The 23862-nt window shown below is 41.8% G+C and overlaps 1 protein-coding gene and 1 pseudogene across 9 annotated transcripts in view; one reads left to right on the top strand and one right to left on the bottom strand.

Moving 5' to 3' along the window:
• The window catches only part of srcin1a (SRC kinase signaling inhibitor 1a), a 176390-nt gene that overhangs the window by 28719 nt on the left and 123809 nt on the right, over positions 1-23862 (bottom strand). For 3 of the 9 annotated variants that reach the window (XM_088330672.1, XM_088330603.1, XM_088330663.1), the window contains 8 exons: positions 17354-17549; positions 15723-15734; positions 9630-9925; positions 5190-6007; positions 4962-5063; positions 4590-4717; positions 3746-3766; positions 3037-3197 (listed from right to left, as the gene is read on the bottom strand). In XM_088330672.1, coding sequence (XP_088186798.1) covers positions 3037-3197; positions 3746-3766; positions 4590-4717; positions 4962-5063; positions 5190-6007; positions 9630-9925; positions 15723-15734; positions 17354-17549 — 1734 coding nt within the window. The remainder of the gene's footprint in view (positions 1-3036; positions 3198-3745; positions 3767-4589; positions 4718-4961; positions 5064-5189; positions 6008-9629; positions 9926-15722; positions 15735-17353; positions 17550-23862) is intronic. The other 6 variants (XM_088330645.1, XM_088330638.1, XM_088330611.1 and 3 more) reach the window with 6 other exon arrangements.
• LOC148373969 (U2 spliceosomal RNA) lies at positions 12825-12945 on the top strand (annotated as a pseudogene).

The raw sequence follows: 23862 nt of genomic DNA on the forward strand, positions 1-23862 counted from the left end.
ATAATTTTGCACACTAACCGATTACTACAGCTTTATTTATTACCACATATGTCACAACTTGTTTTTCCTATGTGGGCCCAAACACCTATTTGCATGCGCTTACACAGAGCATACCCCGGGGAAAAGAATCGGAAGGCGTGGCAGATTCAGAGAGCACGAAACTCCTCCTAGGTATTATGAATGGAAAATTGTTCGGAGCAGGCGCGTGTAATACAACTCTGAGATGAAAGCACCTGGAAAGGGAGCAGTATGCATTATGGATGAGCTTCATGTTTCAGGAAGTAAAACAACACCACTCGCATTGTGGGTGACCCCATGTGGTCCCGGCTACAAAGCCACCACGGGATACGCAGAAACCGAAGAGGATATTAACATATTTTATGAAATATTTAATATTTATGCTTATAAGATTTGCATAGACATAGGTTGGAGATGAAACCTCACCTTGCACCTCATTTTAGTTGAATAATTCATGAGCCAGCTGCCAAGTGCAAGCTGGCCTTGCGGGCCTTCTGTGTGGATGAAACCTTGGTTGGAATGGTAATGGTAACGCCCTCACTCAGTTGTTTAAGGGACACTGTGTAGTGTTTGACCACTAGACGACTCTGTATTGCGTAGTACAGGGCCATCACACCCATTTTAGGGCGGGGGCCACACGGTAGAAAAATCATGGAGGACAGATTGGTATATTATTGGCATAAAAAGTGAGACTTAGCTGGAGGGCGCTTTGAAGTACAATGTGATATTGTTATTAATATTAACATTATAATTCAAATCAATTTTGTTTATTAATTATTGTCAATCAATTTATTAATTCATTATTTCATCTACCCGTTAAGTAACCCAACATCTAATGAGAGTGATTTATTATCATTATTATGATTCTGTCATAATCGAGCTCTTGTTGGTGATAGGAATGAGTGGAGAGGTGTTGTGAAAGTGATAGTGGGATGTTGGGACGCGTTCTAAGGGATGGGCAGCGCATCTGTATAATGCGGCAGGGGTTAACCAGTAAAAGCTGTTGTGTCACCCTAAACCGAGTGACATGGCCATTTTCTTGTGTCCCGTTTCATCTGGAGGGACGAAAGCGTGACCAACTTGGGTGCCGAGGTGCTTAACTTGTTTGGGTGTTTGAGCATTTGGGTTGGCCATGGTCAAATCTTTTGTGTTTTTTGCTACCGTTTACTTTTTTTTTCTTTGTTTTTGTGTGTGTGTTGTCTTGCTGTCGATCACCCCTTTCGAGGGATGTGACCAGGGTAGATAGTTAGGCAAACAGGAAGTGCAGGGCAATGTGGACTTTTTTTTATCATACATAAAAGGACAATGCCAAGTGTAATTTGTGTGGTAAAGAGGTCTGTTACTAGGCCAACAGCACTGATTTACATTAACATATGAAAAAAGTTTACCCTGCAGAGAGCAACGAGTTGCAACCAAAAATGTAAACATGTTACTGCTCCTAAAATAAAAACTTGGAAACCCATTGTCACTCTGGCAACAGAGCCAATGAGGGACAATTGGCACTTTTTTTTTCATTTAATGACTGCATTTTCAAAATATTGCGCAATGGAAGGTATTTTAGTTCTCTAGCTGACATTGATAAACTGTATTCTTATTTTTTTAACATTGTTGTTTTTTTGGGTTTGACTCTCTTGGCTTTTGTTCTGAAACAGTTGTAATAGAAATATTATTATTCTTTTCATCCTGTTAAAGTTGAAAAACTAAAACTACTACCTTGTTTTTAATTGGATCGTATCGATACAATAATTGCCAGTATCGCCCAGCCGGAATGTCAGGGAAATATGTTGTAGTACAAACCTGAATGAATGTTGAGATCAGTTTAGTCGGCGCTTCTAATGCAAACTACTGACTCTTCTTTACATAAGCGTGTGCTGTCATTTCCGAAACAAATCATTTAGAAGCCATTTATTTTAAAGGGGAAGGCAACCACACTCGCGTTGCGGGAGTGCTGGAGCCCATCCTAGCCATCTTCCGGCCGTGGGCAGATGACGACCTGAATTGGTTGATTTATTAGATTGAATTAAGCACATATCTCTTTTTTCATCGCAGTGGGCAACCATTTTGCCTCATTTGTCCAGTTAAGGGATATCACTGTTGTTCAGGCTCCGGGTATGGTTTACTTGTTTCCTGAAGCTCAGCCGCGATTGGAGGTTACATGAGCTCTTGGTAACTTTTGTCTTTTTTGGTAGAGAGAATGTGACAAAATGGCTGCGATTAAGATGGCCAAAACCAAGTGGGGTTTAGTTCACAATTTCTATTCCACAAAACAAAATATCATGATTTGTTCATAAAGTCCCATACTACTCATCCCTTTAGTGACGTGCTGTAACGTTCGTGTCTGGTGAGGCACAGTCAGATTTACAAATAAATAAAGCACCATCTTGTTCATAGTTTAATTGGCTGATCAAAAAAGCAATATAAGAACTCTAGCATGGACAAATACATGTTTATTTTGACATAACGCATAAATGAAGTCGATGCGCTACTTTTCTTTAAAATAAAAGTATCAATAGTTAATTCTGCTTTATGAGAAAAAGTCCATGCAATGGGGAAAAAAATGACTGGAAGGCTTGACTTTCTGTTAGCCTGCCAATTCCATCACTAACCCTATTGTTTGGGCGTAAGGTGTGTGCTAAATCAGAATAATGGTCTCACCATCACCCTTTGCCTTGAGGCAAGAGAGTTGCTTGCCTCACTTTGCATTTGCAAAATATCTGTACACCAATAAAATACATACTAATTATATTATTAATATTCATGTTGTATTGTGAAAATTCAGCGATTTGAAACAGAAAATCAAAAAACTGTGATGAGGCTGCCTTCCCTCACTGCATGTCACTGCTATTACTGTTGAAAAAAACTGTGTAAGGTTGTCCAATATGCCGAAAACTACTAATCAATGCAATTATAAATGTTTTTAAAATTGTGTCAATGTATGCAGTAAGGGGTCATCCTTGAGTGGGACAATAACATATGCTGCGTCATCCTGAGAGTAATCTTTGAATTAATTGAACGAACCTGGGTCTTTCTTAGCTGTCCAAGCTGCATGCGAAGGTCATTGGCATTCTGCTGCAGTCCGTGCAGGTGCAGCTGCATCTGAAGGCGGCTAACGTTATTCAGCGGCGTCGAGTTGGATGGCGGAGGCGGCATCAATGCCAGCGGGGCAGATGGTGTGTGAGCTGCCAATCAGAAGGGACACAGGAGGGAGGAGGAAGAGAGTTCACGGTGAGGTCGTGGCCGACGCAAGCTCATCTATTCAGCAGACACCAGCCTGCCCACAGGGTACATTACAAAGTGTGCAACCAAAACAAATAAACACATACTGTACTGTACACGAGTAAACTGTGTGTAGGACGTGGGAAAGGGCATACCCACAAACCCCTAATGGCCCACTGGAGCAATGTGAGCTCATGCTATTAGTAAACCCATTTGGAGGTGCAATTAGTTGGCCCGGTAGTGACACACAGGAGGAATACCATGCGCTCATCTTAAAACTCAACACTGTAGGAGTAATATTCTCTCTGTAAACACACACGCACACATCGAAAGAAAAAGAAATCTGCCAGTGTCCGGTCTACGACCAAACAATAATATTAAGTCTCTCAAAGGACAAAGCATTTTAAGAGACAGGAAGAAAAAGGGGAAAGGACAGGGTCTTCACTACTCTGGAGAGGACGACAGTCAAACGGGAGGTGGAAAGGCAAAAGAGTAATGAAATGGCAACTACCTTTCTTCTTTAGTCGTCCTTCTGGAACATAGAAAGATTCAGTTACTCAAAATTATAGAAGTTTTTTTAATAACATTGTAGTGTAGTTTACTGTACTGCATGTTCAGATTTGAAAGTATTTATGAGCAGAGTGGCTTGATATGATGGGACTACAGTTGGCATTAAGTATTATGTCGCGAAAGTAAAATAATGGTAAACTGAACCTGCAGACTTTAGGGGGTGAAGTTGAGTTTATTAACTCGAGTTAGTAATACGTGTCTGTCAATTAAAGTAGGTAAATCGGTTGAACTGTAACCTACCTAGCCTTTTGAGACAAGTCCAGGGTGTTTTGCTTGAGTCTACAAACTTGAATTACCAAAGCAATTTTACAGACCAAACATGTCCATTTCCTTGGTGTTTTGCTTCTACTTATCAACTCGAGTCAGTATGTTGTGACTGCACTAAGTCGAGTCAGCTAAGCAACTGAACTGAATCACCAGAATATTTTAGGTACGCTTGCAGACTGGAGTCAAGGTTTTTGTGAAGGGTCTATAATACAAGCGAATTTGCAATGCTTGAATTTGCAAGACAGTGAGTCTATCCTTTCAGGATTGGTAACTTTTACCAAAGCAATTTGAGTCTACTCTCCATTTACTCAATTACAATCACTCTGCCGTGGAAACTAAATATTTCTTTGCATTTAATCACTGTAGTATTTTGTGAGGTCATGGTGACATTTTATATTAAAGTAATTGCACTTGAATGTGCTAGTCTCCCCTTGAGCGATTGAACGGTTTGTCATTTTGAGTAGTGTGTGTAAAAACCTGTAGGCAGCATCTTAGTTCCCTGACAGTCCAGTACTCACTTCCTGTGGCGGAGCCGTCACTGTTGGTGTCAGTCTTGTCGCTGGAAGAGAAAGGTAATGTCCGTGAGAAGTCGGCTCCCTGGTCCGGGGGGCAGCCCGCCATCATGCAGAGACGCAGCAAGCCGCATCTGAGGGATCAACGGCCACAGGGCAAGCACATTACAGTGCTCGAAAATTAACACGGGACAACAACAGGGATGCTTTGCATCACCTGCATTGTGTCCAGTGACTCCCAAAAATATCTTTGTTTTGTAGAGTTCTAAATGAATATAAACACCTTAATTTAATGCATGTTTTCTTTTTTTTGCCTTTCCTTCTACATTTAAATTAACTACAAACAAATCTCGTAGTAGGAGCATTGGCTTGTCTTACGTGCTGTCACTGTCTGGCGCTCTGGTCAGGACACTCTGAACCAGCCCGGTCAGACTGGCAATCTGCTTCTCCATGGCTTCCATCCGCTCAAGTCGATGATCCCTGTCAGAAAGTGAATGAGCTAAACTGCAAGATCCAATCTCATGTCAAACAAAACATTGTATAACTGTTGTTCTTGAGCTGAAGTTAACACCCCAAAATATGTCAAACTTGTCCACTTTAACTGACCTGCTAACATCACCATCTGGTCCAGACAGCGATGGCCCAAAACTAGGCGTGACTCTGCCGCCCTCACCAGGTCCAGCAGTAAGGCAGAGAGGCTCGGAGCCTGAACTAGGTCTGGACTTAGGACTATCAACAAACACAGAGGATGTTGAGTCCTTTCGAAAGTTCTGCCTAACAGGCGAAGCCCTGCTGGGCGAGCCGGAGTATGTGTCTCTCTCACGCATGTGCATGTCAGGGATCTTCTGTGGGGACGACGGCGCCATGCGGAAGCCCATGCCAAGTGTTGCCGAATATGTATCGGAGTACAAGGAACCCCCAGGTTTGTAGAGAGAATCGTCCAACTCCCCTTGGAGAGCAGCGGCGGAGTACGTACTGAGGGAGCGAACTGAGCCTCGGCGGTACAAGCCTGAAGATGTGGGGAAACTGAAGTGGTCACCAATGGCTGCCAAGGACTGTGTAGAGGCCACGCTGAGGCGGCCCTCGTGCATCAGGCTGTATGGGTCTGCATATAGAGACTCGTGCTTCATCAGCGCCAAGTTCTTTGCCGAAACCTCCTCATCTGGCTTGACGTCTCGCCTCTCCAAGATAGCGCTTGGGGAAGGTGTCAAGCCTGCGTTGGCCAAGTGGGCAGCTGCTGCAGCAACATGGTGGGGATGGCGGGCCTGCTCGTGCGGTGCGTGGGAGCTTGCAAAGGAGGGCGGACGACTACTGCTGTAGGAGAGGCGACTGCGGGATGGTGAGCCCGGCGATCCTGACGAAGAGGGGAGAGTGTTGAGGCGGCGAGTTGGGGAGGAGTCACGCGAGGAGTACACCATCTCCCTCTGAAATAGGGAAGTGTACCACATTGGCTTCAACAAGCTGATGACCGTAAACAACACTGTTAAAGACGGGTTCTATTCATTTCTATTTGCTTTCAGTGGAGTGCCGTAAAGTTGTCCTCAACTCCCTTTATGACCATCAAAAGATAAACCATCATTTATTAATGCATCGATTGCACCTTTCCGGCTTAACTCTTCATAAAAAAACTACAGGAGCGCAGTTGCGCCAATGTTGATAACATTCAGTACAAATTTCGTGTAATTATTTGTAGGCTACAAACAAGAATATGTGATATATGATATGGTGGCTTTATCTAAATTTACAGTATGATATGTTATGACACATAATTCACAATTCATTATGTAACATTATTGTATTGTATTAGAAGTATGCGAAAGTGAAAGCTGAGATTTAGACCAAAAAACGCAGGCTAGAATAGATGGCAAAATATCTCTTTAACCTCTCTGCCAACACGCCTTTTGTAATGATAAATTGACATTGTTTTTCGGCAGAGAAATATACTTTTGATAGAATATAAGTGGTAAGACAAACCACTCTGCTGTCGAAATTGAGGTACTGGAATAAAGTTTAGCATGATACAATAAATTATAAACCAGCAATATTTTTAATCTATTGATCAGAGGCCCTAAATATAACTATGTAACTATTTATATGTAGTGTAGGTGAAAAGTAAAACCTGATTATGATAATTTTGATCCAATATAACTCGGGCAAATCGCTAAAATGCGATTTGAGGCATTGAAATAAAGTTTGATGTAAAATAATTTTTCATACAACGTTATTTATCAAATACCATAAGAGAGGAAATTATCACCAATGACGATAGGATTTTAACCCAATAGTGCAGAGCAGCCTTAATCTTTCTCATTGCTATACATTGTTCTGATATAACATACGTAGTAAAATCCTGTACAATTCGAGGGGCTGAAATAAATTTTACTATTAAAGCACTTGTGACACTATCATAATGCTACAGCTTCTCTGAAACTCGCCTACCATGGATCTACCACCCTAACAATGAGGACCCACTCCCACCAAGGATGTGTGTTTTCACCCTGTACACCACTGACTGTTGAATGACTCACCTTGCAATCGCAATCTTAAAGTTCACTTCAAACCCTACCTTGGTCGACCTCATCTGACGGGGATGAGGCTGTGTAAAGGGAGAAGAGGATACACTGACAACATGGTCATACTCGACTTCAGGAGGAATAGCACTGAGCCAGATGTACTATCAATGGACACTTTGAGTTTACTTCTGGGTGTGCACATCTCCAATCAGCTCTACTGCTCTACCAATGCCAGAGCTGTGGGAGGGAAGGCGAAGCAGCGACTCCACTGAGTGCTAATGAAAATCACCCTGGAACAAAAGTTGCTATTTTCCTTTGACAGACCCACAGAGGCAGATGGCATCACTGTGCGTTTTTTTGGGAGTAACAGCAGTAGACAGGCAAACCTTATGGAGAGTCATCAACACAGCCCAGAAAATTATCAGCTGCTCTCTACCAAGTCTGAAGGACATTGCCGGCTTGCATTACCGCAGCAATGAAATGATCTGCATTTATATAGCGCTTTTCAAGTCAATGACTTCCCAAAGCGCTTTACATTGTGCTTCACATTTCCCAATAGCGGCCATGATCTGTGCAGCCTTGTAAGGCGCTAACCTGCTTATTGGGGGTATTGGGGGTTCAGTGTCTTACCCAAGGACACTTCGACATGTAACACGGACAAGCCGGGATTCGAACTGGGATCCCTTAATCCTAAAACGATCGCTCTACCTCCTGAGCTACTGCCGCCGCAGAGACAACAACATTATAAAGGACTCCTCTGGCCCTCTGGCAGACGTAACAGGTCATTTAAAACTAGACTAACAGGCTCAGAGAGGGCTTAATAGATCATAGGCGCCGTCGCGAGTGGCAGCCTTTCCAGCAGCTCCGTGTTATTTCGCTCTTTTTGTGATTGATTGCTTTATTGTTTGCTTCTATCTTCGGTGTTTGTGTCCCGTTTGACAACTACACTTTGGATTACTTCCTATCCTATGGATATGGGTCAAGCTGAGGGACGGGCACTGAAAAATCTGCGGTCATTCATGGACAATTCATCACATCCACTACACAGCATCATCTCCAAACGAAAGAGCAGCTTCAGCGACAGACTGCTGTCACAGTCTTGTTCCACAGACAGACTGAGAAAATCATTTCTTCCTCATGCCATGAGGCTCTTTGACTCCACGCGGGGGAGTAAAAGCCCACATTAAATCCCACCCCCACATTTGCATATTACCCTATTTTTATTACAGTGTGTATTTTATGTAGCACTATTTAAATACTCTATATCAACAAGTTATATTGGGTATTTCTGTATTCTATTTCTTTTATTTTATTATTATTTTATTTTCAACACAGGGATACTGCTGAATTTCCCTACGGGGATGAATAAAGTATCTATCTATCTATCTATCTATCTATCTATCTATCTATCTATCTATCTATCTATCTATCTATCTATCTATCTATCTATCTATCTATCTATCTATCTATCTATCTATCTATCTATCTATCTATCTATCTATCTATCTATCTATCTATCTATCTATCTATCTATCTATCTATCTATCTATCTATCTATCTATCTATCTATCTATCTATCTATCTATCTATCTATCTATCTAATATAGGCATTAATGACACAACAACACTCCTGCACAATACAGTATGCTATGACCCACTGATGATGAATATGGGATTCAAGTCCATGAGTGTAGAGCAGAATGGATTAACAACATATCACTTTAAACTCTTTAAATAAACACAAAAAAACCCCCAATAAGGAAGCAAACAAGCAAGCAAGAAAAAAAACATTGCCAACATTATTGTCAACAGATGTGCGTCTGAAGATAGGGAGCATATTTCCATGAGGAATATTTGCTTAAGCCACTGGTGCAAAAAACAAAAACAAACACACTCTATTAATGCTCATTAGTTCTGCATTAAGAGCTGCAAATGTTTGAATTAAAACAACAAAATGACGTTATGATAATTTTAAGAGAATGAGGAAAATTGTAACATAATGGCAATTTCCTCTGTGACCCCCAGTTATTTTTCTTTTCTTCTATGTTAATAGGCCAATGTGACAACATTAATATCAGCCATTAAAAATTACATATTTTATATCTCAACCGGTAACATTATTTTCAGTAATGCACGATACTAATAGCTTTTCACCTTTTGTCTGCATCCTTAGAATCCTAGTGGATAATATTCGATGCACTTCTTGCTGCGATCTGGATTTGATTTCCATTGCATTTTCGGTTGCATTTAATGTTATGCAAGATTGATCAGTGATATATTCCGACAAATATGGTACTTTTTATATTTCATGCAACACTAGCCCTTACTGTAGTTTTAAATCCATGCACCGTATAGTCCAGAGCGCCCAATATATATTAAAAAAAAAACAATCACAAAATACTATTTTGTGGGGGTGTACCTTATAATTTTGTGTGGCTCATAGTGTGGAAAATAAAGTAAATTGCTGCTGGATAAAAAGTCTACAGTCACTCGGATTTCATTCATGAGGTGAGTGATTCAAGACTGTGCTCACCCGTAAGTCCCCATTGGCCAGGTGACCAGGGGCCGCATACGTTGCATAGACCGGCTCCTTGCGGTAGATCTTAATGACGCTGCGGTCCTGGATGTCACGCACGTCTTCCAATTCGTAGAAAACGTTGCGTGCTTCGTCCTTGATTAGCACGGCCGTGTTGGGAGACTTGAGCATGCCCGCTGTCAGTTTCTGCGGGAACATGTGCACGATGAGGGCGTGCAGCGTGTCCAGGCTGCTCAGCTCGTGGGTAATATGCACGCGCCTAGTCTCGTCACCGTACTGCAGAAACAGGACACCTGGAAGAAAAAATGGAAAATATACAGCTTACAGAGAAAGTTAATCCAATTAGTTAATTGTTTATTACAATTATCAGGTAATCTACATCCAAGCAACACGAGTAAAGCGGGCGAACAGGATGGATGTAAATTTACATTAGCATTTGAAATATGGTGATCAAAACTAGTTTGGCGGTCGTTAAACGTTCCGGGCTAAGTTACGACAACAAATGTTTACTGATGTACAAAAAAGAGTAAAGCAGCTGGTGTGGGGGTTAACGGTCAAATATGGGAATCTGTGGGACTCGTTTCAGCCGGTAAATGCCGCACTATCCTCGGCAAGGCATTTTAGCAGGCCGAACCCATCTCTGAGGCTCGCATTGCATTAATTCAGAGCCTATATCTGCCCTCCAATCACCGGATAAGGGTGTACTGTTTTCGACTAGGCTTTTAAGGACAGTTGGGCCATTCTGGCAGGGAAATGGCACAATATTTTTGCCTACTATATCTGAAGTGCACATTACTTAGTAATAAACGGTAGAGTCACAAAAACCAACACCTTACACACCCTCTTTCATTTGAAAATCCAACAAAATTAGTGTAGAATCTTAACATAAAATCCAAACAGGTGGACCCAACCAATATGGACTATTGTTTATATTTGGGGATGCACATGACGTCACGCAAAAACTATCAATACAGTACTATTTACAGTTTTTACTGAATATTTGTGCATTTTTTAACTAATTTTTGTTACATTTAACAATATTTCAATTCAAAGCATTGAATGAAATTCAGTGACCCCTAGACTTTTTCCAGGTAATACATTCCAAGCTGAATTTCAAATAAGTACACAGTAAAAATACATAACAAACGAGGTCTTGAAACAACTTGTAAAGTGTCCAAACCAGAAACAAAAACCCAAGTCTGACATTGTAACAAACAATGTGGCAGGGAATGATAATGACCTGACAATCAGAGACCTGTTCCAAAAGTCAATATAAAGGCTAGGATAATTAGGGACAGGTGTTTAAAGATCCAAAATACCTGTGCCCAGTTGCAAAGCTGATTGGGGCCCTCTGGAGGAAGGTAGCGTACCAGATCATGACGTTACCTTCCTCTCAAGGGCCAAATGCTAGACCAACCAAAAACCAAAAGACAGAGGCATGCATCAAAGAGACCCACACTGGAACAGGGGGTGGCCTAAGGCCCTTGTCTGACCTCACCAAAAACGGGCCAGAAGCAGCCAAAGACTCCTTTCCTCGTCGCCAGGACAGAAACCTTTTTGCCACTAGGTCTTGGGTCTTTGTCTTGCCCCGCTGAAGCAGGGACCCAAAGCAGCTGGGTGACCTTTTTGCCGCCAGGACAAGCATCAAAAGCAACCGAGGGACCTTCTCCTTGCCGCCGGAATGAGAAACAGAAGCAGCCTAAAAGACCTCTCGCTGCCAGGACTGGAAACGTGTGCAGTAGACAGTCCTTTTGATGCCCAAAAAAGAAACAGACACAGAAGACAGACGATTCCAGCTGGGTCCCCCTATGTTCCGGTCCGGAGCGTTCGCTCTGAAAACGCTGGTCTACTAGTGATCCCAAGAGCCAAGAAGAGATCCGCAGGTTCGAGAGCATTCTCCATACGGGCCCCGGTGCTGTGGAATGCTCTTGCCCCTGAGATTCGATCTGCAACCTCAGTGGAAATGTTTAAATCTAAGCTTAAAACACACTTCTACTCCATAGCACATGAATAATCTATATTTTATGTTGATAATATGTGTATTATTTGCTCTCGTGTAGGTTTTAGATGAAGGGATGTGTCATAGTTGTCTGTAATAATAGTTTGCAATAGTCTTTGATCTGTTCAGCCCTTTGAGACTCTTTGTGATTAAGGGCTATACAAATAAACATGACTTGACTTGACAGTACTAGAGAGTGTTCGTGACGAGAGTAGACATGACACTCCAAGAAAAACCCACAATAAAGACTTTGTTAAACCTAAAAACTAGACCTAATAAATAGAAAAATCTCACAGATTAAACATGGTAAAAGTCATTTTAGACCAGCAGTGAGCAAATGTTTTAACATTGGTTTAAAAACATTGATAAAAGGTCCGGGAGGAAAAAAAATAATGGACGATATTTGTTGAATCTATCAATACAGTCTTAAATATGATACTTCAGCAATCCATGAGGGAAGAGATAATGTAGCTGTATCCAATTTTTCTCGAAGCATTACCGCCATTTCAAAAAGATGTATCCCTCTTTTTTGTCATTTATTTTTCTGTTTCGCATTTTTTGCATATTCCAATCAGGCCAAAATACAACCTTACAAGATCATAAAGGTAAGTCTTTTTAGAATAGCAGTGATGATATATTCCTTTTTTGTTCTATAAACACGTCATTTAATCAAATTGGTTATGAAACACTCAGAATTAAATTGAATTGTCTTTAATGTCATTTGATAACATCGTATTAAACCTTGATCGCAAAAAGATTAAACATGGCACTCCAGGGTTAAGATATTATAAAGCCTTTAAAGAGAAGAACATGCTAAATTACTGTCAGGATAAATAGTCAAAAATATAGTTAGTGCTTTATGACTGGCCTAAAATGTGCTATTAGAAATTAGTGCTTTGCGACAATAGTGCAATAAAAAGTAGTGCGATACCATTTAGCAGTAAAATAGATTCCCAATTAAGTTTTCCGTGCTTTTTTTGGGTGGTGATGACCCTGGGAAAGCTTTTTGTAAAAAAAAAAAAAAAAAAAAAACATTAAAAAGAGCAATATTTTCTGATAAAATGTTCCAAAACCTTCAACATCTTTTAATTTCCATGAAACCATAAACCAAGTCGGTATGCCAAGGCATTGACTTTAAAAATAGAATTCATTACTCCTGCATTGCATTCAGTATTGGCATCTCGACTATTGGAATTTTTCATGCAAAATTCATTGATTTTTGCAATCCGGAGCCGGAGATGGAATAAGAGCTTGCTCTGTCCACTCCACGCATCGGCCCGGTATTGCAGTACCTCCGGGAACGGTGCATTCGCAATGATCGCAGCAAGGCTTTAAGGCTAGGACCTTAGCTTGGCCTTTTGGCTGAGAGTAAGAGTCCCGGCTCCTAGGCTTTGTAGCGTATTATGAACTGACCAATAACGGACAATGGATAATGAATAAAGAAGATAGAACAATAACCCTTTAAAAATCCCCCCCATTTGTTAGAATTTTTCATGTAGAACAACTCAAAAATGACAAAAGTGTACATATTTTCTTAAAATGACAATCTAAGGGGCCGGTCACACAGCCGTTTGCGGCTGAATCACGGCTAAAATTTTGCGGGTTTTTTTTGCCCGTGGTTGCCCGCGATGGAAAATGCGCAAAATTGGCCAACCCGCTGTTCATCGGTGGTATGCCCGCAAAACAGACGCCGGCGACTGTTCCGCTTCCTCATCGTGTCATTTCTGCGTCATTTTCTCGTGTGGACCACGGGTATAAAAGCTCCCGAGCAGGTGTTGTGCCCAAATCCGACTCCTACGCAACACCACCACCCCCCACCCCCTCGCGTGAACGCGCATTCTGCTGCGATCGCTTTTGCTGGAAGAGTGCATTGACGTTGGTGACTTTTTCATCCGTGTTAACAAACGCATTTTGTAGAATACGATCGCACTTTATTGTTTAAATAAACGCGTTATATAGACTAGGATCTCCCAATTGTTATAATTAGCTCGCTTTATTATTTTAATAAGCGTTTTATATAGAATACGATCGCTTTTGTTGGAAGCGCAGCAGAATGCGCGTTCACGCGAGGGGGGGAGGATTTACCGTTCGATTACGTTCACAACAAAAACAAAGACGAAATGGTTTAAATTGTATTACATTCCCAACAAATGCAAGACGAAGTGGTTTTGGTTATATGTTCGCCATTACATTCCCTAAAAGTGAGATAAAACGAGGTAAAAGTGGTTGTAGTAGCGAGGGGATGGAAATCTCGGCAGGGATGCATTTCTCGGATAACACCGGGCTGTAGAAATCATAACCGCTCAAGACACAGTCCCGTGAAGATAAAGATTTCAAGCTATGGCATCATTTTTATTCTATTATCTTGAAAAGAAATGTCAAGAAATAAAAATGGATTAAGACGAGGTCACTACGCTGACGGGGAGAAAGGCGTTTGACTGTCACACGCGTAACACGCTAATTTCACGTAATAACACCGCGATACAGGCGCAGAACATGCTATTACCATGCTCCACCCACGATTACCCGCTGAAATTTCCCGTCCTACCCATGTGTAACCACGCCCTGGCCGCGGCCAGAGCACGTCGTTCCGCGTCATTTCCGCGTCATTACCTCGTGTTGACCACGTGTGCGGCACGCGGTTTAACACGTGCTCAAACTTTTGAGCAGCTCAAAACTTTTTCGCGTGGCCAACCGCGTGTGAATTTCCGACCGCGAGTAAAGCACTGCTGTATCTCGTCTATATGGCGGTCTCAAAACGTCCAACAGCGCCCAACAGCGTCTGCTTCACGGCCAGAAATTTCTGGCCGTGGTTCAGCCTCGATACGCTCGTGAAAGGCTGTGTACCCGCGCTCTGAAGAATTGAGCAGCGCAAAAGTTTTTCGCGCTGCCAAGCACTGCTGTATCTCGTCTGTATGGCGATCTCAAAGCGTCCAAATGTCTGTGTGACCGGCCCCTAACACTTGAAATTTTGCTAATATCTGCCGCTATCTCTTGGGTCAAGGTCATGATAGCAGCCTCAGTTGGCTCATTCCTTAAGTACTAATAAACTCTTTTTTTTTCTATCTTTTTGAGCGTTTGGTCTTTCTGTTACCAATTTCAGGCTACACTGACAAAAAAACCCAGGAATGAGCATGAGATCACTCTCCTCCCATTCTCCCCCGGGCCCCCCTTTCCCCCTTTCTAATGGGTTGTGGGTTCTGGAAAAGATGTGCTTAAAGTAATATAAAAGCAGATATTGCGCTGTGGGGAAAACAATTATTGTCAGGACCAGAACGGAACAGGACCCTATTGCGTGACATTTACCAAAAATTTATTGAAAGAAAGAGGAAGGCCTCCGCCCACGATCAGCTGTTAGCTGGACGTGGGAAGCAAGTCGCTCTCAGATTCGGACTGTGATCCGAACACGGAAGTGGATCGTCCGTAGTGAGCAATGGCAGTGTCAGGGAGGGAAAAACTGGTCGGTAGCCAGGACTGGGAGAGAAAAGCGTGGTCGTGGTCGGAAACGAGTCGTAAGCCAGAACTGGAGAGTAGACGTAGTCTGGGACAAAAAGAGGTTGTAAGCTGGGACGGGAGAGCAGACGTGGTCAGGATCAAAACAGGTCGTAGCCGGAGACGGACGGGAGCAAAAACGGGACAGGTGGGAGTCAGGGTCGAAAAAGGCTAGCCTAGTATACACTGAGGTTCGCAGACGGACTGACAACAGGGGATTGACAGGACTGGGTTAAAATGGTGACAGGGAGCCAATCAAAAACCCGCGGCGGTTGGCGCCAAACGAGCTGGCACGGGTGAGTCACATCAGTAATCATGACAATTATGAAGGCTTTTGGAACTAAGTTGGGCATTGTTAACACATACCTAATAGAGATAATATTCTACTTTCATTCCTTTAAAGACACACCTCAAATGACAAACCCCACCTTTAATAAAGAAGTTTTATTGGAGTTCATTTTTGGTATACGAAAAGTATTAACATTTGTCAAGATACTGACTTAACATAAATTACCTGAGCATATGAAAATGATGGAAAACAGACAGAGATATGCTGTGCACTGTGGTTGTATTTGAAATTTCTCTGGTGCCAGACTAACCTGCATACTCATCTTGGTAGAATGTCGTCCAAACACACAAAGAACGCAGGAAGCAAAGAAAGAACCAGTTGTTAACTTGGTGAGAACCCAACATGTGAAAATCCACAGATAAGAATAATGCATGGAAGGGGATATACAGAAAAGCCCACATTTCGGCACAATGGAGTGCCAAGAGTCAAGACAGAACAGAAAAATTTGACAATAATATCACACTATCACAGAAGGTTTATGATAAAGCTACTGCTATTGAAAAATATTTATTCTATGATGAACATCTACTCTCCTATCTTTTTTCAAACAAACACAGTTTCTCCATTGTTGTTTTCCTAGTATACCTGCACATTTATTGAAGCAACTCACAGTTGTGTGTAGCACATCACATACATCTTTTTGTAACAACTCAATTTGATTACCCTCCTGGTTTTCCTGGCAAATCTTCAATAAAATAATGTCACCTGAATTCAGGATTTCAAAATAAATTCATGGAGCACACATTCTGTGGCTACGTGGCTGCTTATTTAAAAAGCATACCTATATAACAAGCACTAACGGTAATAGTTGAAATTAACAACTGAATAATCAACAAAGGCAAAAGAGTCGTGAAGTCAGTCTGTACTAGCTTGCTTCTATTTTAAAAATCAGGGTTTTTGCAGTTGTCCAGGACCCAACAAGTGAAGGATAATGTAGAAATTAAGGACGGATTAGAAAAATGGTTTACCCCTTCTCTGTCTCTCTATCTCTTGCTGTATACACTATTCGCTAAAGTTCTAAGAAATGTTAAAATATGTTTTATCCACTTAGAATATTTTCTTAAAATGTTCTCTAAAAAAAAAAAACAATTGTATTTACTCGAAACTAACTCTTTATTGTAAAGTTATGGTAAAATAAAATAGATAAAATTGGATTATTTTAACTCATATTGAAAATATAATTTCGCTTTCTATTTGACTTGGTGTATGAAAAGGATTCCGCGGTATGGAAAAACTACAATTCTTGATTTAATAAAAATGTCTGGATGAAAGAATTGACCAAAAATCCCTTACGCATCACTACAACGATCCACAACAGTGGGAAATGAATACAAAGTAATTATGACATAACATAATAGAAATGGGATGACTAAACATTAGATATAAGTGAGGAATAAAAACATATATAAATAACAATAAAGATTTGTTTTTCAAGTGTCTTTGCTATTTAAAAATAACTTGAACCCTAACCTATTAACCCTCTAATCCCCCAACACTAACCCCTAACCCTGACCCCAACCCTAAACTCAATCCCTCTAACCCTAACCCCTGGCCCTAACCTTAACCAGTATATACAGTATACACAGTGTATCAATATAATTTTCATTCTTACTTACTATTTTACACAGGTGGAAATTTAAGGCAAGTAAATACCTGCCATAAAACAAGCTAAGGTTTCAAATTACCCAACAGTGTTTCTATTTAGGAGCTCGTTTTACCTGTCATTTGAGTAGAAGCACCTGTGTTTGAATCCAAACTTTGGCATGTTTTTTACTTTACCAACCTGATCTATGTATGGTGTGGCATTCACCATAAGATCAAATATCTGTTCATTTCTCTTTTTATTTTCACTTCTTTCATGACACCAACTATGACACTCACCTGGAGAGCGGAGCTTATTCTGGCTGGCGGAGCGCGACAGGGGCAGACTCTGGCGGAAACGGTTCATCCTGTTGAAACTGATGGGCACGTCGGCTTCTGACATGGTCTCTAGAGACTCAGCTGAGGCGAAAGATAGCTTGGCGGCCTGGTCGGCAAGACCCGACTGAGTAGACTGGGAATGGCGAGGGCTGCGGCTCTATTCGGGGGAAGAGGACACAACTGTGATGAATTAATCAATAGACTTTTTTGTCATCATATAGTATAGTATACAGGGAGTGCAGAATTATTAGGCAAATGGGTATTCTGACCACATCATCCTCTTTATGCATGTTGTCTTACTCCAAGCTGTATAGGCTCGAAAGCCTACTACCAATTAAGCATATCAGGTGATGTGCATCTCTGTAATGAGAAGGGGTGTGGTCTAATGACATCAACACCCTATATCAGGTGTGCATAATTATTAGGCAACTTCCTTTCCTTTGGCAAAATGGGTCAGAAGAGGTACTTGACAGGCTCTGAAAAGTCAAAAATAGTGAGATATCTTGCAGAGGGATGCAGCACTCTTAAAATTGCCAAGCTTCTGAAGCGTGATCATCGAACAATCAAGCGTTACATTCAAAATAGTCAACAGGGTCGCAAGAAGCGTGTAGAAAAACCAAGGCGCAAAATAACTGCCCGTGAACTGAGAAAAGTCAAGCGTACAGCTGCCAAGATGCCACTTGCCACCAGTTTTGCCATATTTCAGAGCTGCAACATCACTGGAGTGCCCAAAAGCACAAGGTGTGCAATACTCAGAGACATGGCCAAGGTAAGAAAGAATGAAAAACGACCACCACTGAACAAGACACACAAGCTGAAACGTCAAGACTGGGCCAAGAAAAATCTCAAGACGGATTTTTCTAAGGTTTTATGGACTGATGAAATGAGAGTGAGTCTTGATGGGCCAGAGCTCCAGTCCGCCTCAGACGCCAGCAAGGTGGAGGTGGGGTACTGGTATGGGCTGGTATCATCAAAGATGAGCTTGTGGGGCCTTTTCGGGTAGAGGATGGACTCAAGCTCAACTCCCGGTCCTACTGCCAGTTTCTGGAAGACACCTTCTTCAAGCAGTGGTACAGGAAGAAGTCCGCATCCTTCAAGAAAAACATGATTTTCATGCAGGACAACGCTCCATCACACGCATCCAAGTACTCCACAGCGTGGCTGGCAAGAAAGGGTCTAAAAGAAGAAAAACTAATGACATGGCCTCCTTGTTCACCTGATCCGAACCCCATAGAGAACCTGTGGTCCCTCATCAAACGTGAGATTTACAAGGAGGGAAAACAGTACACCTCTCTGAACAGTGTCTGGGAGGCTGTGGTTGCTGCTGCACGCAATGTTGATCGTGAACAGATCAAAGCACTGACAGAATCCATGGATGGCAGGCTTTTGAGTGTCCTTGCAAAGAAAGGTGGCTACATTGGTCACTGATTTGTTTTTGTTTTGTTTTTGAATGTCAGAAATGTATATTTGTGAATGTTGAGCTGTTATATTGGTTTCCCTGATGAAAATAAATAATTGAAATGGGTATACATTTGTTTTTTGTTAAGTTGCCTAATAATTATGCACAGTAATAGTCACCTGCACACACAGATATCCTCCTAAAATAGCTAAAACTAAAAAAGCCCCACTCCAACTTCCAAAATATTCACCTTTGATATTAATGAGACTTTTGGGTTCATTAAGAACATGATTGTTGTTCAATAATAAAATAAATCCTCAAAAATACAACTTGCCTAATAATTCTGCACTCCCTGTATACACAGTTGGAGGGCTTCTCCTTATAGTGCATGAAAAATAAATAAAAACAAGGATACAAACATAAAAAAATATTATATTAACGATATATATAAAAAAAACACGCATATTCACAGTGGCAGTTGCAAAGAACATTATGCTCAGGAACGCTATAGATGGGAGTTCAGATTGCTAATGGCTTTCAAGAAGATGTTACTAATTCTGTTTGTTCTTGCGCTGATGCACCTGAAGCAGCTTACAGAGAGCAGCAGGTCAAAGAGCTGGGCGCATGGATGTAACCTGTCCTTAATTTATGTTGATAATTGTCTTTTCTAAGGCACTGAGTGGAGTAGATGTCCATAATGAGTGGGGGAGGGCAGGCAATAATGTGCTCTAGCCCAGCAGGCGCTCGATGGATGAGAGGTAGAAGGCCAGCAGTAGCTTCATGTCTATTCCTGAGGACTCTTAGGGGGAGTAGACTCTGCTGGCTCTTCTTTATGTTGGCTCTGATGTTTGCTGTCCAGGAGAGATCATTGGAGATTAGGACCCCCAGGAGCCTGATTTTCTGGACTCTTTTCTCACATTTGCCATTAAGGAAGATCATCCCTGTTAATCCTAAAGTTATCCTTGATGACCTTCTTTGTTTTTTGTATTTTCAGAGACATTTTGTACACAGAGAAAGGCGTAATCAGTAAACCCTTAGTGTATCCATGGCTTTTAAAGTTACAGACATTGATGCTTGCTGTAGAAGGATGTGGATAAGCTGTCATGTTATCATTTCATGTTGGCTATTTATCCTGACATTCTTTTTATCTTTGTCCTTCAAGTCTTTATTACATGTTTCGCCTGAACTGCCCTGTATAATCTTGTCGCAAACAATGAACACTATGTTGTCATCTATGACGATAAACACAATTCTAATTCTAATATTTGCCTGACTGGTAATCTTTAAACGACAACTTCTTGTAAAGTAATACAAATCTGGCTCTGGCACATGGCCCAAACTCAGAGGACTAGCTGGATGATTCTCTGGTTCACAGGCTGCTGTAATGAGCTCCCAGAATGCTCTCTGTTGCCTGTTTGAAAGGAAGACCAATATGTAGTTTTTGGCACTAAAGGGGTGGGTCCTGGCCTCCTTATAGAAACATGTCCTCTCTCACGCTCCCATTGGGATTTTTTTTTTTGCAAATTTCTTGCATACCTCTAAATGTATGTCCCTCCTTATACAAGCACCTCTCAAGACGAGAATTTTTATGTACAGGTTTTCTTCGGAAAAAGATTTGGTCGCGCATATGACAGAAAATCCAGGTCACGAGCGTTGTTTGAGTCTACCATGAGAGACCACTCACTAGAAACCGATTGTGACTACACATCGCCAGCATTAACTGGTCCCAACTTCCACTGCAAACTACTACAGGCAAAACGCATTTATTAACAAGCATGCAATGTCCGTCACTCCTGCCATGCTCCCACTCAGTCTTCCGGACCAAGCAGACGCCTCCATTAAGGCAACTTCCTACATGGAAAATGCTCATCATAAACTCACATTTTATATTGATAGTATATTCGTATGTAGGGTTATGTAGTGGTTAGGAAAGGGATGTTAAGTAGATTGTTGGATGTGCATGTTTACAGAGGTGAAATGAGTGGTATGTCTGATCCTTTCTATGTGGAAGGAAAACTGAGAATAGATGGATCGTGGAGGGCTAGTCATAAGAAGAGTGTGAGGGAAGAGGTGAAAATGTCAGAGTGGAATGAGGCAGAAAAGGAAAGAGAGTTTACAGATAGGATAGGGGAAGAGTATGAACGGATTAGTAGAAGAAAAGTGGAGAGTGTGGGAATGGAATGGAAGTGGTTTAAACAGGCAGTGTTGATGAGTGCGAAAGAAGTGTGTGGAATGAGAAAAGTTGCTCGAGGTATTAGGAAAGGAAGTGAATGGTGGAATGATGAGGTATCAGAGGCTGTGACAGAAAAGAGACATGCCTTTGAACAGTGGCTGCAAGATAGGAGAAAGATATAAAGTGAAGAAAAGGTTGGTAAAAGCGGCAGTGGAAGCAGCGAGAAGGAAAGCAAATGATGAATGGTGTCGGAAGATAAACTTTTAGGAAAAGGAGAAAAGTGTTCTGGAAAGAAGTGAAAAGAGTAAGAAACAGTGAGTCTGGAAAGGAAGAGAAAGTGAAAGATAAGAATGGTAGATTGCTGGTTAGCGGTAGTGCAGTCAGGACGAGATGGGCAGAGTATTTTGAGGAGTTGCTAAATGTGGAGGATGGGAGAGAAGTGAGAGTCGAGGCGATCGATGGTATGGAGAGAATGCCCGCGTTGGGCGATTTAAATGTGAAGCCTGTGAAAACATGGGTGGTGCAAGAGGCGGTGAAAGAAATGAAAGGGGGTAAGGCACCTGGGTTGGATGGTTGTACTGCTGAATGCCTGAAAAAAGGTGGCACAGCTATGATTGACCAGTTATCACGCTTGTTGAATGTATGCTTTTTAAGTGGTGTGGTTCCTGTTGATTGGTGGAGTGCATGTGTGGTGCCATTGTACAAGGGTAAAGGTGATAAGTATGAATGTAGCAATTTGAGAGATATCAGTTTGTTGTCTGTGCCGGGTAAGCTGTATGGAAGAGTCTTGATTAAGAGAGTGAGAGAAAGAACGAATGAGGTGGTGATAGAGGAGCAGAGTGGTTTCAGGAAAGGAAGAGGATGTGTGGATCAGGTGTTTGCAGTACGACAGGTGTGTGAGAAATATTTTGCAAAAGGTAAGGATGTTTATTTGGCTTTCATGGACTTGAAAAGGCGTATGACAGAGTTGATAGAGAGGCGTTTTGGCAAGTGATGGTAATGTATGGAGTGGGTGGAAAGTTGTTGGAAGCATTGAAGAGTTTTTATATGAACAGCAGAGCATGTGTAAGAGTAGGGAGTGAGACAAGTGAGTGGTTTCCTGTGCTGACTGGTGTGAGACAGGGGTGTGTGATGTCACCATGGCTGTTTAATGTGTACATGGATGGTGTGGTGAGAGAGGTGAATACAAGAGTATTTGGCAGAGGTGTAGAGATGATGGACAACAGTGGAACAGTGTGGCAGGTAAGTCAGTTGTTGTTTGCAGATGACGCAGCGCTTGTGGCTGATTCTGAGGAAACATTGAGAAGGTTGGTAACGGAGTTTAGAAGAGTATGTGATAGGCGTAAGTTATGTGTGAATGTTGGGAAGAGTAAGGTGATGAAGTGTTCACGTGATGGAGTGGGCATGACGTTAGAAATCAGGTTGCATGGACAGGTGCTGAAAGAAGTTGAAAGCTTTAGGTATTTGGGTTGTGATGTGGCTGCAGTTGGGGGAATGGAGTGCGAAGTATTGCACAGAGTGAATCAAGGAAGCAAGGTTTTGGGTGCTCTGAAGAGAGTGATGAACAACAAGAGTATGAGTATGGATGTTAAGAGGGGACTGAATGAGAGTGTGATTGTGCCGACTGTGTTGTATGGTGCAGAGACTTGGAGCCTGAAGCCAGAATTAAGAAGGAAATTGAATGTTTTTGAGATGAAGTGTTCGAGGACTATGTTAGGAGTGACAAGATTGAGAAATGAAATTGTGAGGGACAGAACTGGAGTAGTCGTGGAACTGAGCAAGCGTGTTGATAAGAGAGTACTCGGTTGTTTTGGACACATGGAGAGGATGGATGAGGAGCGAATGTTGAAGAGGATCTACAGAGCAGAAGTAAATGGAAGGAGACCAAGAGGGAGGCCGCGATTGACAAGGATGGATGGTGTTATGAGTGCACTGCAGGAAAGATGTCTAGATATAATGGAAGCTGAAGCTCTTGTTGGTGATAGAAAGGAGGGGAGAGGTGTTGTGAAAGGATAGTGGGATTGTGGACGCGTTCTTAAGGATGGGCTGGGCACCCGTATGATGCGGCAGGGGTAAACCAGTGAAAGCTGTCGAGCCCTGCTGTTGAAGTCAAGTCAAGTCAAGTCATTTTTATTGAACAAAAGAGTGTGTTGTGTCCAGACATGGGACCAAGTCACACATGTGCAAGTCTCAAGTAAGTCTCAAGTCTTCACCTTCAAGTCCCAAGTAAGTCCCAAGTATTTTTTTCTTGGGCAAGTCAAGTCACAAGTCAAGTCCCGAGTCTTAGATTGCCAAGTCCAAGTCAAGTCACAAGTCATAAAAACAGCGACTCGAGTCGACTCGAGTCCAAGTCACTAAGTCTCAAGTCCCCATGTCTGGTTGTGTCACCCTGACCCGAGTGAGATGGCTGCTTTCTGGTGTCCCATTTCATCTGGGGGGACGAAAGCATGACCAACTTAGGTGCCGAGGTGCCTAACTTGTTTGGGTGTTTGGGCAATTGGGTTGGCCATGGTCCAAAAAATTTTGTGTGTGTTTTTTTTGCTATTTTTTTCCTCTTTATTTTCTTTGTCATTGTATGTATTTGTCTTGCTCTCGGTCACTCCTCTTGAGGGATATGACCAAGGTAGATAGATAGATAGAACATTCTTACTCATTTTACAATATAACAATACTTTTTAAATATGTCTTTAGTGTACAAATATTTGTTCTATAGCTATTTGGGGTAACTTGGATGATTTTGGGAGGACGAGACGGACCAATTAGTTATTAATTATTTTTTTTATTGGGGAAATTTGGATGTTACATGAGCAATTCAAGCTAAGAGCACAATCCTGGAATGAACTAAGCTTATATGAAGAGGTAACACAATTTAGCCACTCTCTTTAAACTGGACTAAAA

Source organism: Urocampus carinirostris, chromosome 1 (assembly GCF_059441175.1).
Source record: "Urocampus carinirostris isolate Australia breed hairy pipefish chromosome 1, RoL_Ucar_1.0, whole genome shotgun sequence".
Lineage (NCBI taxonomy): Eukaryota > Metazoa > Chordata > Actinopteri > Syngnathiformes > Syngnathidae > Urocampus > Urocampus carinirostris.